Source organism: Cyprinus carpio, chromosome B17 (genome assembly GCF_018340385.1).
Source record: "Cyprinus carpio isolate SPL01 chromosome B17, ASM1834038v1, whole genome shotgun sequence".
Lineage (NCBI taxonomy): Eukaryota > Metazoa > Chordata > Actinopteri > Cypriniformes > Cyprinidae > Cyprinus > Cyprinus carpio.
Genome location: NC_056613.1, coordinates 13456717 through 13473748, shown reverse-complemented (window position 1 = coordinate 13473748; position 17032 = coordinate 13456717). Strand labels below are relative to the sequence as shown.

At 36.2% G+C, this 17032-nt stretch overlaps 1 protein-coding gene across 5 annotated transcripts; it reads right to left on the bottom strand.

Annotated features, from left to right (window-relative positions):
- Positions 1–5734: 5734 nt before the first annotated feature.
- LOC109057493 (SPARC-like protein 1) lies at positions 5735–11979 on the bottom strand. 5 transcript variants are annotated; one of them, XM_019074737.2, is made up of 9 exons: positions 11864–11979; positions 10957–11041; positions 9573–9645; positions 9336–9447; positions 8168–8286; positions 7896–8050; positions 6624–6736; positions 6131–6225; positions 5735–6017 (listed from the first exon to the last, which is right to left on the bottom strand). In XM_019074737.2, the coding sequence occupies exons 2-9, from the start codon at positions 11014–11016 to the stop codon at positions 5965–5967; spliced, it is 780 nt and encodes a 259-aa protein (XP_018930282.1). In that variant the 5' UTR covers positions 11017–11041; positions 11864–11979; the 3' UTR covers positions 5735–5964. The 5 variants fall into 5 exon arrangements, with proteins under 5 accessions (XP_018930282.1, XP_018930278.1, XP_018930277.1 ...); XM_019074733.2 differs by lacking the exon at positions 11864–11979 and adding an exon at positions 11772–11854; XM_019074732.2 differs by lacking the exon at positions 11864–11979 and adding an exon at positions 11673–11744.
- Between the last annotated feature and the right edge of the window lie 5053 nt (positions 11980–17032).

Below are 17032 nucleotides of genomic sequence, written 5' to 3'. Positions count from 1 at the left end.
TCTCCATCTTCCACCCCTCCCTCACATTCTGTCCATCCTCCACAGCAGAATGAAAAGAGCTATTTGCATTGTGTGTGTGTGTTAAGCATGTCTCCTGGGCCTTTTTGAAAGTATTCTATGGGTGCTTCAGCCATGCTGTTGAAGTAATGAGAACACTCCACCCATCTGGTCATTGTGTGCGTGCGCGTGTGTGTATGAATGTTTGTGACCCCAGATCCAGCAAGGAGCTGCATCGCTCACAAGTAAAATCCAGAGCTCATCCAAGACTTGATTTCCTTGACCAATAGATATGTCCGGCCAGTAAGAAGTGATTTTCTGTGGCAGGCCGCCATCAGTGGCTTTGGTTCAGGTCAGGACAGCAGCTCAGCGGTGACGAGAGGAACTTGATATGACTGACAATCAGAGTCCTAATGAATCTAGAATGTTCTTGATGGTCACAGTCCTGCTAAATCCATTGTGGAAAGAAGAAATTCATCCTACAAATGGTTCAGATTATATTTCATGTTGTCCTTGATCATTATATTTTGTTTGCTCTCAGCTTCAGAAAGTTTTTTGCTCTAATTAAGGAATGTGGGTTATAATGTCTAGTCATTAGTGGTGAGATGTGTAAAGTGAAACTTTTGGCCTTAGTTCAGTGATGTCTTCTTTCTAACCATCAGTTAGATAAAATCACTCTTTTCAGTAGATAAATGTGAGAAAAGGGGAATAAACTGCTGTCTTCTGTAGGCCTACACAGACAGCTGCCTATAAAGTGTGGCTCTGTCCCAAATGACAGACTTATGTGTATTTGCAGACTTGCGATTATCATTGGTTTACATGTAGTTCGTATTTAAGCTGGGAGCAACTGTTTGAATTTAAAAACATCTTGATGGATTCTTACAAACATGTAACTTTCACCTAACAAGGCATTCATTTGTCGTGTGGATTGCTTGTGGATTTTTGTGATGTTTTTATCAGTTGTTTGGACTCTCATTCTGATGGCACCCATTCACTACAGAAGATCCAATGGCGAGACAGTGATGTAATGCAAAATTTCTTCAGATCTGTTCCAATGAAGCTCTTGGAAGGTGAGGCCTGAGTGTGAGTACATTTTCAGCAAATATTAATTTTTGGATGATCTACTTATTTAAATGTAATGAATATTCATTTTACATACAGTACATTATAATGCCTAAATATATCAGGTTTTTTTTTTACATTTTATTTTTAATAATTTTTTAAGTATCAAATTTTAATATCAGCCATTTATCAGTTATCGTTATTTGTGCATCTCTATTTTACTATTAAATGAAATGCAAATATACAATATTATCATAATCAACATCTTGACATCTGCCATTTTGAAAAAAAAAAAAAAAAAAATTCAGAGCTTCATCCAATAAAGCTTGTATTGTCTGGGATGCATTTGTACAGTTATTAAAAAAAGAGTAAGGTAAATTGTTGTATAAACTTGTTAACTGCTATATTTTCTTTTGCTATAGCAGCAAGTGAGAACCCCCAAAAATTGTTTATTGTACTTTAAATTTACTAGAAGTTTACCTAACTATGACAACTTATGCTTCTGAGAACCATGGAAATATGAAAAAGATCATTTTTTTTAAATTTTTTATAGAAGGCAGCAACAGCCTTTGCATGCTTGTGATGCTATCTACATAGCATCATAAGTATGCTGCATATACTACATATACTATAAGTATATTTTAAAATGTATTTTTTAGGAAAGAATCTTATCAACTTGCCCAAAAGGTCTCTATTTTAAAATATGATGCTTTAATCGGGCCAGTGCTGAATCTTTGGGTGTTTGGAGGTGGGCCCCACACTCCTGTCCCCCCTGGAGAGCCGGGTGAGTGCTTTAAATGGGTCTGGCCCACTTCAAAATCCCTTTGAACTGCCTGAAGTCTGGCTCTCTCTGATACTGTGGGGGTTTTGAAGTTTTGATTTATAACTGATTAACCTTTTGGATTTTGCCAGAAATACTAAAAATGAAAGACATTTACATGAATGCACACGTACACCATCATCTTTCTCTTCTTCTGTGTTTCTGACTGGTGTTCTCTCGTACTCGCTCTCTCATTCTCTTTCACCAGTTAGATTTTTTTTCTACCATGCAGAATTTCTGTTCTCTTGTGTTCTTCTTAATAATTCATTCGCCATATTTGCTGGATGCTTCTGTCTCTGTAAAGCATGCACACACACACACACACACACACACACACACACACACACACTCCTACGACATATCTTTAATTAAAATAATTGAATTTTCAGGTTTTATCAATTATTTATGGCTGGTTAAAGGTTTCTCACAAATGCAGCCCATTAGTCCTATAAAGACTGTAGTGTATTAAATGCAATATTGTTCCAGTTCGGTGGTTATGACGAGAAGACCTCTGTAGCTCCCCTGCATAACACGACACTGATAGAGAAAGAGATAGAGAGAAGAGAGAAAGGAGAGAGATGTGATAGTGGTCTGTGGATAGTGATCCGAATTTTAACAGCAGATGACAAACAGTTGCCCATCTGCCCATATAAAACTGGATTCTCTCCAGGGACCCAAAAGAGAGAGAGTGTGAGAGAGTATTTGTATATGGAAATAGTATGATATCACTCTTTTGGCACATTTGGTGTTATTTTTTTTCATCTTCAGTCTACTAACTTTAGTACACTAAATCACAGTCTTTGTCATACCAATAAAGAACATTCAAATTGAAATTGCAAATAATTTAATAAATAAAATAATAATTTAATGTATTTTTACATTTTTTATTCCCATTTAAAAAATTTGTTAATTTCAACTATTTTTATTATTTTTAATATGTATTATATTTTTAGTATATAATTTTTTTGTGTGTGTGTGGGGGGGGGGGGGGGGGGGCAAATGTAAAGTTTTTGTAATGTGCATTAAAATTGAATTAGAAAAAAGTTAAAAAATCAGAAAAACAAAAATGTCAGTGATTGAGAGAAACGGTTCACTCATAAATCTTCAGCTGTCATGTTCATTGTCTTTTTAACCAATCAACATGTCACTTTCACCCAGAGTTCAGCTTGACCTCCCAGTGTGTGATGTCATGGCTGCAGCAGGTCATGGAGTCACTATGATCTCTCGTCCAATGGGAGTTTAGCGCATGACACATGTACATGATCTCATCCATACAACAGTTCCATATGGATCTGTTATTTCTGCATCTGTGTCCGTTACAAAAGCAGGTTAGCTGTCTGTGTGGCCTCAGAGAGACACTAGAGATGTGACCAGAGATGAGGTGTAAGGTTGAAACGTACGTGTGTGTGTGTGTGTGTGTGTGCTGTCACAGTCTGAAGCAGAGCATATGACAATAGATCTCTTAATGAGATAGTATGTGTGTGTGTGTGTGTGTGTCTCCTGAAACAGTTCTAGCTGATTGGGGGGGGGTCTCGAGAGAGCTGAGGGGGCCCTGATTTGACCCCAGGGGTCGTGTCTCCCCACTAGACCTCATTTCATTTAATTTTTACTGATAAAAAGACTCTATCTCTTCTTTCTTTCTGACTTGTACACACATTCATTAAAGATCTGCCAAGCTTTGAAATGTTACTGAAAATAGATCTATTATCATGCTTCTTATCTTCTTAAGCACAGACAGGACTCATTTCTGAACACATGCACACCCATAAATTAATATTCTGAGTTAAATACAAGTTAAGCTCTATTGACATTAGAATAGACAATAATTTTGACTAATAATGCAATTACAGTAGAAGTCTACTATGGGGAAAACAAATGATTGTTACATGGACTTTGATATTTTTGATATTGAACATGCATTTCTGTGATTTTTTTTTTTTTTTTACACAACTGTTCAAAAGTCTGGGGTCAGCAAGATTTTTTTTTAAAGAAATTAATGTTTATTCAGCAAGGATGCATTAAACTGATCAACGTCACAGTAAGGAATTTTACATTATTACAAAAAGTTTCAATAAAGGCTGTTCTTTTGATTTATTTTTCTATTCATCATTTTTGAACAGATGATTAAGAAAGTCATTTTTCACGGTATTCATATTCAGGTGAGCGATAACATACTGTTCATCTATCAGTTTTTATGCATTTAAAAATAAATACAGTATATATTTGAATAAATACAAACATATGTTAGCCTACATATATATATATATATATATATATATATATATATATATATATATATATATATATATATTGTTATATATATATATATATATATATTGTTATATACCGTCTGTAGCTAAGCAACTGTTTGGAGTCACAAATGCAAATGGTGCCTGTAAATCACAAAATTCTTTAAGACAGATAGTCAAGTCTGAGTGAAAACATTTACTAAGGCAACACAGGACCAAACTACTCTGCGTATTAACAACACAAGACATAATAAAAACACGGCACACATTAAACTCAAAACATAACCTCAAAATGTCACAACGCAGAATGATCACGCAACACAATGACAGATATCAAACCGCACCATAAAGCAAAACAATGCAGAAGATGCTGCCAGATGAGATGATTCTTGACTGCACTACAGCTACAGGAAACCAAACCCACTTTAAAAGCTACAAATGTAATGAGATATGACTATTCTGCTGCACTTCCTGGGGTCATATAGACATGAAAAACTCGATCTACTTGTTTTCAAATGTTGAGAATCAATTTTTCACACTTGGCAGACATGATTGGAAGCGTTTAGTGTTTGGAAAAGTGGAAGACATCAATGATGTACTGGAAGGGGAAGTTACTTTGTGGTGGGATGCCTTTTAGTTACTCTCTTCTTCTCTTTCCATCTAACAATCTCTTCCCACCCTTTATCACACCCTTCTGCAACTCTTTCTCTCTCTCTCACACCCCTCCCCCCGCCGTCTCTCTCTTTCTGATCCATTTTTCATGCTTCAGTCTATTTTCTCTCCTCCATTTGCAATGGTTTACTGTAACTTGTCCCCCTCCCTGTCCCATTCTGTGAGTGCATTACGAGATTCTCTCTCTCTTTCGGTGTCCTTGCCTTTCCCCGTCTCTCTCTGCCATATTATCTATTCCTCTCATCCCTGCTCACGTAGTCTTTTATCTCTCTCATGGGCCATCCATCTCTCTCTCCATCTCTCCTATTAAACACCACCCCTCAATTAATCTGCTCTCCATTCCTCTGTTTAAGGTTATAGCCCAATCTCTCTCTCTTTCTCTCTGCAGTAATTGCTTGTGTGATCCATGATACATGCTGCTGTCCCTTAAAAAGCCATTTTTGTTGACTAGATTGCAGCACTGAGTCACAACACACACACACACACACACACACACACACACACCCAACAGAAATATTTAGACTTTTATTATGCACCATTATTATTATATTCAATTATTATAACCCACACTTTTATAAATTTCATCCCCCACTTTTCGGGCAACAGTTATTGCGTTTTAAGTGCTTTGTTTTAAGTGCTGCAGTGTGACCAAAAAATATATATTTTTACTTTTTGGTAAAGAAAGCTTTTATTCAGCATGTATGTATTACATTGATCAAAAATGACAGTAAAGACATGTATAATGTTACAAAATATTTCTATTTTAAATAAATGCTGTTTTTTAACTTTCTATTTTTTAATCCTCAAAATATTAAGCATAACAACAGTTTTTATTCTAATGATAACAATAAGAAACATTTATAAGCAGTAAATCAGCATATTAGAATAATTTCCAAAGGATCATGTAACACTGAAGCCTGGAGTAATGGCTGCTGAAAATTCAGCTTTGACATCACATGAATAAATTACACTTTAAAATATATATCCAAATAGAAAATAGTTATTTTAAATTCTAAGAATATTTCACAATATCACTATTTTACTTTATTTTTAATCCAACAAGAATGAAAATGGCTAGCTTAGGTCTCCAGGTATCAATTATTCTAAGTTCTAGGTAAATGATAAGGTATAAAATACGATTCCACCTGGATAAAGCATCTAAATTTAAAGGTTGTTGTCTGGGACAGGACACAGCTTTGGTGAGCCCATCTTCACGGCTGTGGTAGAGAAAGGAAAAAAGGACAAGATGTGTGTGTGTGTGTGTGTGTGTGTGTTTGAACATGCTTACACATGAGAATCTCATATTCAGATGAAACAAATATAGACTTACACATGAAATCCTGAAACCAGTGTTCTGACCGGTCAACCAGACAGGATGTCCACTCCCTCAGGGTCACCTTCTTATTCTTGTTCTTGTCACATGACCTGCACACACACACACACAAATAACATACTGTTGAAATCTACAAGTGGACTCTTTTTGCCTCTGTCTCTCTTGTTTTTGATTTCTACAAGTCTCTCTCCGCTGCTATCAGCCGTAAAGGACACCACTCACATTAGAACAGTAGGAAGGCAATAAGCATTCACAGCTTTGAATGAGAGAGAGAGAGATTGAGAGGATGAGCGAGAGAAGAGAGATTGAAAGAGGATGAGAGAGAGGGGTGGGTGACATCCTGAAGGCATGTGTACTATAATCAGAAGGGTGCTGGGGAGGGTTTGCGGTAATATTATGCAAATAACAAGAAGGTCAGACAGAAGAACACATCACAAAATCACATGTGTGTGTCTATAGGCACTGGTGTCATTTTGTGTGTGTGTGTTACTGGAAGAATCTTTGAGCACAGTGCTCCAGTGGCATCCGCTTGTAGTGAAGCTTTCTCAGATCTCTCCTGCTTAACTTCCCGTCCCTGTTTCGATCCAGCAGAACAAACCTCCTCTGAAATATAAAGAGGGGAAAAAAAATAAAGGATCAGGATGCTTTTATCACAAATTCACAAATGAATAGAAAAGATGATCCCCGTTCCATTGGCTGAGATAACTTTTTATGGGTTTCTGATTAGAAAAAATAGAAAATGACTTTGAGACTTATTTATTCTCATTTAATTTTTCAATTTATTAAGGTCTTTTGAAGTACTTTACAAGTATTATATTGAATTAGCGTTCGATTAGTAAGCTAACATCTTAGCCTACAGGCTTAAAATAGAGCTGACACGTCCCAAATGAGGCCATTATACACTATGTAATTTGATTGACAGAATGAATTTTAAAAGGGTAGTGTCTTAAGGGAATGCTTGAAATGGATATTCACACTATTTATTTTTTAAATGCATGTTATTGATCTTTTTGTGCACAATTCATCCATGCATGTGTTTCATTTTTTTTTTTTTTTTTAAATGATTGTGTTTGTAAATTTTAATCAAATACTGTAACACTAGTATTTCCAAGTCCAAATTTCTCCAATCATTTCATCATCATAAACCCTGCCACTTTCTTAGGATTGAGTGCAAGCTCACATTCAGATCTGCCTCTTATCTAATCAACAACCAGTGGAATGAATTAAATCTCTGCCCTACGTTTTTTTTTCTGTTCGATAATCTGTTTCACTTGGATGTATGTCACAACACTGAGGAAAATATTTTTTTTTCCATCTTAAGGGTTTTAATATGACGTGTTGCCATTAAGTTTAGCATGATTTTCTACTACATAGATTGAAATCTTTATAGGATGTTTCAGTTATAACTCTATACAGAGTAGTTGTTATGTTTTTATCAGGGTTCCTATTTAATAATTTAAAGATAATCAATGTGCAAGTGATTAATAATGTGTATTTATACAAGTTTTTTTTTTCACTTGCTTGAAGTTTAATCTCGATACCTGCCTGGAAGCAGACGGTTAGTGTGGATGTACATGAACCAAGGGTTTATTTTGACTCTTCACGAAAACATCACAAATACAAACCGCAACAGCAACATTTGTTGTAAAGTATTTGAGTAGTGTGTGTTTTGAAAAGCAAAAATGCATGCAAAGTGTGAATGGTCTAAGGGTGGCATGTGTGTAAGTGATTTGAGTGAGTTCATTGTGTTTCTTTGTGTTACCTCTGCAAGCTGGGTTCGCTGTGTGTGTGTGAGGCAGCTTTGTGAGGGAGCGGCTGGTGTGTATCTCTCTCCCATTCTGCTGAGGAGTAGGAACCAGTCCAGCAGACGGTACGGGAACTGACCAAACTCTTCCTCAGAGCACTCAGCCTTGCTCACTGACAGAGAAACCACACGAGATAGAATGTTTTTAGACAACATCACTGGACACAGTGGTTGAATGTGCATTTAAGTGTAATTATGCTTAAAGTTTTTGTGTGTCTGTGTATGTGTACCAATACAGGCTCCACTATGTGCCTTGCCAATGCGACGTTTTTTGCGGCAGGCCTCCTTGTGAAGAAGACACTCATTGCTGTACGTCTTCCCCAAAACGCTGCACACTGGTGCCCCCTGCCTTTACAAAACAACACATACACACACAAAGTGCTTCTCGACTGGGTCTGTTCAGAGTCGAGGACAGCAGGTAACAATACTAAACACAAATAATACAATTCAACAAACCATATACTGTATTTGTGCAAAAATAGATATTTTTGTAAAAGGAACGAGGAAATGCTTTTCATATCTTTTCTTGCTGACCTCACAGGCTGTGTGTCATATAAAACTGTATACTGTTTTGGCATAAAATCATCTGTCACTTAGTAGAAGCTGCCAAATTTGGCAGATGCCAACATGGACAGGTTGGGAGACATCAAAAACATGAATACAATTACACAAGATAAAAGAAAATACAGACTGCATTAATCTCACTTGCAGTGAGGATAAAAATAGGCCTACTTTGTACCTATCAGTGTTTTGAGCAGTAAACTGGCAAGAAACAGTCAAAACAGACATTTAGAGACATTTAGAAAACCAAAGCTGTCGATTTTAAAAGTTTGAAAGTACAGTAATACAAATTAATTTCAATATATTTATTTATAGCTTTTTTATTTACTTTAATAAAAATGATCATGATAAAAAACTTACTGCGTTGGATCACCACTTCATGTAGAATGAAGTAAAGCTAATTTTACTGAATCAAGTTTAAAGCTGTTTAATAGTTTTTTTAAAAAGATGTTTAGCTACATAAGATATTGTCAGAAACTGTCTGACTGAGGTGTTTTAATAAAATGTCATATTTTTAAAACTGCATCAGCGTTTTTTAAATGTGTTAATACTGCCCTCAAGTACATCTTTTCTTTTTGTTCCCTTGCATATTGCCTTTATCTGCATTAAAGACTATGTGCACAGAACAAATATACCAGTATATGTATGGGTTGCTGGTTTGATTCCAAGGAGTCTGTGAGCCGTAAGGAGTGTCTTACGTCATTATTCTGTTCTTAATCATGACACTGAGTTCTGAGCTGCACTGTTCATGCCGCTGGCTCACTGTAAGTAGCTTGGCAATGAAATCAGCTCAGGTGTCTTGGAAAATTGTTATTAAATTGTTGGTGTGTGTCTTACCATGGGCAGATCTTTGGACACACACATTTAGGGGCGAGAACTCCCCCCTCCTTCACTACTTGGCACCAGGAACCAACAGGACTGTGACATTTCAACAACTGACAAAGGGATTCTGAAGAGGAGAAAGAAAGAAAGAGAGTGAGTTAAATAGTAAAAAGAAGAAGCAACTTTTTATACTGAATAAATAATGTACAAACCCAGTCATAAAATAAGACTGGCATTAAATAACTTTCTCACCTGGATCCACTCTGCCCAAATACGGCCTCAGCTTCTCTTCAGCCTGCCTCTGTTTACGCTGGGCTCTTCCAGCCTTACACACACAAATAAGGTCATTCACATGGGATTTGTATGTAAAAATTTATTTTTGAGTGCATTCAATAGTGTTAAAAAGTTTGGAGTGGGTAAAAAGAAGGGTCTAACGCATAGTAGGGCTGCATGTATTTGATCAAAAATACAGTTCAAACAGTAATATTGTGAAATATTATATTATAACCATTTATATGATATGTTTTCTATTGTATTTTAATATCTAATTTATATCTCTAATGGCAAAGCTGAATTTTCAGCAGCCATTATTCCATTCGAATATGCCAGTGTTTAATTTGGTGTTTTGATCTAATTTGGTGCTTCAGAATCATTTTTTATTATCAATTTTGAATAGTTGCACTGGTTTTTTGTGGATTCTTTGATAACTAGAAAGTTAAAACAAACAGCATTAATTTTGAGTTTTTTGTACTTAATCTACTGATCACTGGACTATTAATGAATCATAAACAAAACATCTACAGGCACAGTCTATAGGCAGGTAGGTCTGGCCCATCCTGGCAACCAAAACACAATATAAAAGCCTCTTATTTATATATGCTGTCTGTTAGATTCACAACTTTTATAGTAAACAGCATTGAACTGCAATGTATTTTATTTATTAGTCCTTTTCTTGATCTTTGAGATCTTCAAATACATAAGAGTATTACTGAGCATGCTTAGGGGTTGATGGATGAGAGTCATATTGCGAGAGCATGTGTGCAGAAATATGCTTTAAAAAGAGGGAGAGACACATGTAGAGAGGAATAAAGAAGCATGCACATTTACAGCAGTCTGTTAACCATTACAGCACAGTAAGCGTGAAAGCTTTTACAGTTTTTTTACAGACTTAAACTCACGCTTTCACTCACTTGTAAACTCTACCTCTCTTTTAACTTTTTTTTGTATGGATAGTATTCTATGATAAACTTCATATAAACTGTTCCACACAAGATGGAATATTTTCACTTTTAAACTGGGTAAAATTAACAATTCAAACATAAACATATTAATAAATAAGTCACTTTTTAATTTGACTTACAACTGCTTGTTAGATCCTTGTTTTAAAATGTAGTTAAACATTACAATAAAATATTCAATTATTTTCTAAATTAACAAATAGACATATTTGCACATTTAATTCATGCTATAAAATGCTATTAAATACAACAATAAAATAATACATTAATAAAGCGGCTAATTTAAATGTATTTTTAAAAATTACATTTCAGTTGCTTTTCTTAATCTAATTTATTTTTTCATATTTAAAATCAGAGCACATAAGCAACATGTTCTCAAGCAACTATAAACCACTTACCTTGACGACACCAAGGTGAAGGGTAACTGTCAAGAACAACAGATGACAGAGCAGGTGCATTTCTCACGGAAGGACGTTTGTGGATCTGAAACATGAGTTCAACAGGTGACTTTTAAAGTTTAAATCCAGCAGTTCTGACTCAGAATCTCACCCAGAATGCCCTCAGATGTATAAAAAGTTTGTTTCTCCAAACGAAAACTTTTCAGAATGAGTAAGGGAATGAGGATTGTGTTTAAAATTTAATCATTTTCTCCCAAAGATTTGAATCTTCTCGAGGATATCCTGAGAGACGTTCTTCATTTCATCAAGAAAGCACAGAACTAAAGAACAGCACACACAAGACATAAAGAAAAAACATCATCCACGTAAAGACCTGCCCTATTATATCAACCTGATATGTCAAAAAAACAAAAACAACATTCATAATAGAGAGCATAACAGATCATACTTATAAAAGGCAAGATATTAATCCTCAAAGCACAAATCTTGATCAAAGCTGATTCTGTCTGATCGCTCTTCTCTTTAAATAACTCACAGAAGTCTCAGTATTGTGTATAAGCCCCGGAGTGCTCATTAGAAGTGTGTGTGTGTAGAATGGAGTGACTGTATGTTACGGCTCAGAGCAGATAGGGTTACGCTAACAGAGCAGTGGTACTGACAGAATCACCCTTTCATTCCTTTGCTATTTCTTTTAATTGGTGTAGAATTTTTTTTACCAGAGTCTCTCCTCTCTGATCTCTCTTTCTGTGCCTATTTAATCTCTTTGCCTTCTTTTCCTACTCTTTCTATCTCTGTATTCCCAGGCAGCCACATACCTTTCCTCTCCCTCTGCCCCTCCTTCAGGTTTGTCTTGCTTCCCCCATCCTCTCTCTTCATTTGATAATCTATTTCTACCGTCTCCTCTTACCTGGCACTCCATTCCTCCATTTCCTCTCCTGCTTTTTCTGGCTTCACCTGAGAAGTCTTTAATTAGCAATCCATTAACAGCATGGATGCACACACACACACACACACACACACACATACACACACACAAACACACACACACACACACACACACACACACACACACACACACACACACACACATGCACACACTCACCTCCACTTACACATGGACTGTGAAAAACATCTAAAGATACTTTGCAAACCTGAACTCTCTCTCTTTTCTCTCCTCCTACTTTGTACTGCATTCTTCCATCTGTTTTTTTGGCCTGTAAATCTTTTTTTCTGTAAAGTAATGCCAAACTCAATGAGAACCAGAGCTCTCTCACTCTCTCTTTATCTTTTTCTCTTTCTCACACACACGCACATAAACATTAAATCGAGGGCACTGGACTGATGGCATGAGTTTAAAACTACTTTGAAATTCCAAAACAATTTTTTTTTTTCAAACTGTTGTGTATGTAATGTCATAATAATCCACAAATATTCACACTCAAGCAATCTGAAGAGTGACAGAAAACTTCATTTGTATTAATATGTTCACGTTGTTTTTCTTTGGTAAAGTTTTTGCAGGTGCTGATGTGTCTATTTTAAAGAGTTTTGATTGTAGTCACAGGCAAATACATAAATAATGTCCTCTTTGGTGTCCTGCAGCCTCAAGTATCTGACCTCTGTGACCTTTGACCTCAACATGAATCTCTTTGTCAGGACAGTTTGTTTGCCATTCATCACTTTTGCTTTTGTTTTTGTCTCATTGGTGGGAGATCTCCCACATGTTGGTTCATATGTTATTAATTTAGTATAAACAGGAAACAAACACTCCCATTATGTACACACACACACACACACACACACACACACACACACACACACACACACACACACACACACACACACACACACACACACACACACAAATAGTGAAATGCATGAAGCATGGCGTTAGAGCTCGAGCATTAGAAACAGTTGTTTGACAGCGCCATCTGGTGTTCACTGGATAAAATGTTGTTGAGATGTCAAGTCGAGTCACATTTATTTATATAGCGCTTTATATAAATATGAATTTCAGATTCCGATTGATTTAAAGCAGCTTTACTGCGATAAACAGGAGAATAACAGTGTTTATGTTCCAGAGTTAATCAATTATGAAACAACTTCAATGTCCGTTGTAAAAGAGCTCTACAAAAGCAGAAGATGATAGTCATTATTCAGCTCAAGTCAGTTCAGTGTTAATTCAGTTTAGTCAGTGGTGATGTTGCCAAATTTTGAAACAATGTAAATTTCAGTCGTTAAGCAGCTCTACAGAAGACATTATTAGACATTATAGATAATATGTGTCATTATTCATATAACTTTAGTTCAGGCAACATTTTTTTTTGGATGATTTGAGAAAATATTCCTATATTTACATTGTAGTAATATTTTAGCAAATAATGTTTTAAATCAGTATATGCTGTAAATAGCAATCTCCAGAAATTTCATAAAGCCTTTATTAAATGGAAAGGGATTGAAATGATACATGACATATTTATACAGTGCCTTGCGAAAGTATTCATACCCCTTTATTTTTTCACGTTTTGTTATGTTGCTGCCTTATGTTAAACTGCTTTAAATGACCCCCTCCCACACACATCAATCTACACTCCATAAACCATAATGACCAAGCAAAAACAGAATTGTCACAACTTCATAAATTTATATATATATATATATATATATAATAAAATTAAAAAAATTAAATAAGTGCATTGCATAAGTATTCATACCCTTGAAGAACCTTTACATCCTCTGTGCTTACAATGACCCTAATCCTGTGTGCTTAGGGTCATTGTCCTGTTGGAAGGTGAACCTTCTGCCCAGTCTGTGGTTTCTGAATGCTCTGGACTGGGTTTTCATTAAGGCTATTTCAATATTTTGGTTCACTGAGCTTTTCTTCTACTCTGACGAGTCCCTCAGTCCCTGCCACTGAAAAACAGCCCCACAGCATGAGGCTGCTAGCGGCACACTTTACTTTTGGGATGGTACTCTGCAGGGGATGAGCAGTGCTTGGTTTCCTTCAAACGTGCTTGGAATTGTGGTTCTTATGACCAGAGAATCCTGTTTCTCATAGTCTAAGGGTCCTTTAGGTGCTTTTTTGCAAATGCCAAGTGTGTTTTCATGTGTCTTCACTGAAGAGAGGATTGAGTTTGGCCACATCCGACATAAAGCCCAGATCGATGGAGTGTTGCAGTGATGTTTGTCCTTCTGTAGATTTCTCTTATCTCCACATATGATCATGGAGCTCAAATAGAGTGACCATCAGCTTCTTGGTCTGCATTCTAACAAAGGCTCTTCTACATCACTTGCTCAGTTTGGCCAGGTGGCCAGCTCTAGGAAGAGTCCTGGTTGTTTCCACTAATTGTAATGACTCTGCATATACAGGAATGGTAGTACCATGTTCAAGACCCAGAAAGGTAGTTAAAGACATTGTTAAAATAGTCCATGTGACATCAGTGGTTCAACTTTTTTATTCAAACATTTTATTAAACTATGAGAATACTTTTTATGCACAAATAAATGTGCCATGTCAGACTTCGACACATGTTCAAAAGAGTACCACGACGTATGTGTGTGCATTCCTCTGCTTGTAAACAAAGCATCAACAGCACCACACACATGCACACAAAAAGTATTCTCGTAGCTTTATATAATATAGGGTTGAACCACTGATGTCACATTGACTATTTTAATGATGTCCTTACTACCTTTCTGGCCTTGAACGTGGTAGTTGTGTTGCTGTCTATGGAGGGTCAAAAAGGATTTCTTGGATTTCATAAAAAATATCTTAATTTGTGTTCCGAAGATGAATTAACCTCTTACGGGTTTGGAGTAATTAATGACAGAATTTTCATTTCTGGGTAAACTAACCATTTCAATTCCATCAGTATATATCAGTACATAGCCTTGTATGCATATGAGTGAACCCATGGGATTTTTGGCAGGACAAAAAGTGCTACATTTCTATTGCTAAAAATGTTGGCAGCATCTGTCTTTTATACTTTCACAATCTTAGGCTGTTTGAAATGCTGAAATCTCTAAGCTTTCTGAGCAGATTAAATTTTAATAGCTGGAGCTGAGAGTTTTTCCCCCAGTCTATCAAGGAGGAAGAAAAACATGTACTGAACTGTTTGTGTAGTACAGAGCAGAGTACACTGTTGCAATATGCTCAAGTACAGTGGAATTCTTAAACAGGCTGATCCTTAGTGGCATTCACAAATCACCAGACACCACAACCAATGTACAACTAGTATGGCAGACAACATGGAGCAGCAGACAGAAGGTATAAAGTATTAAAAGGGTGATGTAACAGAAATACCGACAGATCTTTTCTTTCAAAAAGTGATGTGCATCTGAGTGAAACTGAGGTTATCTGAGTTAAGGACTTGGATCTATCAGTTGTTGATTGGATGGAGGCAGATCTGAATGTGAATTTGCAGTCATTTGTAATAAATGGGTGGAGTCTATGTGGACAAAATGATTGGAGAATTCCAGCATACATTACCAAATATAAAATAACTGTTAACTAAAATATAATAAAGTAGCCTATGAAAAACTTTTGCCAAAGCAACATTAAATTTAGTATAACTTGCACTAAAACTTAAATACATAATAATAAAAATCATATAGACATATTTTAAAAAACTAATTAAAATGACAAAAAATTACTAAAACTTCTAACATTCTAACATTTTACTCCATTAATTATAGAGTAGGCAAGAAATATATGTAAGTATTTGTAAATACGTGTAAAATAGTTTGGATAATAAATATAAGCTGCAGAATGTGTATAATATTCAGAAAAATGTGCTCATATCATATCACATGTCAGCATGGTCATTAACTCGTCGCGCGCGCTCCCGGCTACAGAGCCATCACGGAGCTCGTGTACTGTGAATCACGTCTGACGTCAGAGTCACACTTGCAGCACGCGTGAGAGTACGGTAGGTGCCCGCGCTCGTTGGGCTTCAGAGGTTTCTTGTAGGCGCGGGCCAAACGCTGACCGCACGCTTTTCAATCCATCAACTCAAGGCAGAGGAATCACGAGCTTGCGTTAGCATTGTGAAGAAACAAACTACCTGTCTTAGCGCTTTGATATCGCGGGCGTTTATGTGGAAGCTCAAGTGAATCGCTGTGTGCGAGCAAGGTGCAGATGAAGAGGATGCGGGAATGACTGACAAACATCATGATGGAGTCTCACTTCTGTAACGTTACAGCATCACTGCTGTTACTCAGCTTTAGCGCTTTTATATGTATAATGCTGGTCATCGATCCTAAAATATGAATATAGGATTATCTGCTATCACACTGTTTACCAACGCGTTAATTTCTTTGTGTTGTTAGTAAACTGTTTTAGTCGATGCTCTAGGAAATTCGCGCAAATTAAGACGAAGCTTTTTCTAATTTCTCTGGATTATTTTAGTAACATAGTTGCTTTATAGCAGAATAACTTTGCTGTTTCGGTGTATAATATATGATGTAGTTTAAAGGATGAGTCCGCTTAGTGCTCAAGGCGTGAGCTGTTTTAAATAAGAGTTTAAAGTTGACCGCGAACTCTTGAACTTTGACACTGACATCGACACCATGGATAGACGCGGCTGATCTTCATCGAACAGGTGAGTCATATAACGCTTATATAATATCTTTGTGTCCACGTACAGGGATGTTATTCCCGTAAGTTAAGTGAATCGATTCTGATTCAGATTCGTATTCTTTAACGGTTCCACTAACGATTAATTTAGGATTTTTGAGGAAGAACTATTTTGGGAATAAATGCTGTTCGTATTGCATTTACTGCTCTGAGCAGTATAGTATGTCACCAAATTTAGCAGACCATATTATGTAATTGTTAATTAAACGTTGAATAAACAAAAATTGTGTGGTTCATTCATTTATAATGCCACTGATCACTCAGTGAGTCGTGATTCCTCTGACTCATTCACAGTCACAATTGTGACTAAAATGTTACTAATAGGAACGTTATGAGTTATGTGTTCCACTTATGGTGTTTTTACAGGAATCAGAGTATATTTATATTTATGTTTTTGATTTGCTAAAAGAGCAGGTTCAAAAGCGTAATATCCCAAATTATTAT

Bases quoted from the DNA above. Each gene is read 5' to 3' on its own strand.
- LOC109057493 (XM_019074737.2), bottom strand. From the start codon at position 11,016: ATGCACCTGCTCTGTCATCTGTTGTTCTTGACAGTTACCCTTCACCTT. The intron at 9,646-10,956 runs GTAAGTGGTTTA...TGTGTGTGTAAG, and splicing joins TTCACCTTGGTGTCGTCAAG to GCTGGAAGAGCCCAGCGTAA. The intron at 8,051-8,167 runs GTACACATACAC...TTTCTCTGTCAG, and splicing joins ACATAGTGGAGCCTGTATTG to TGAGCAAGGCTGAGTGCTCT.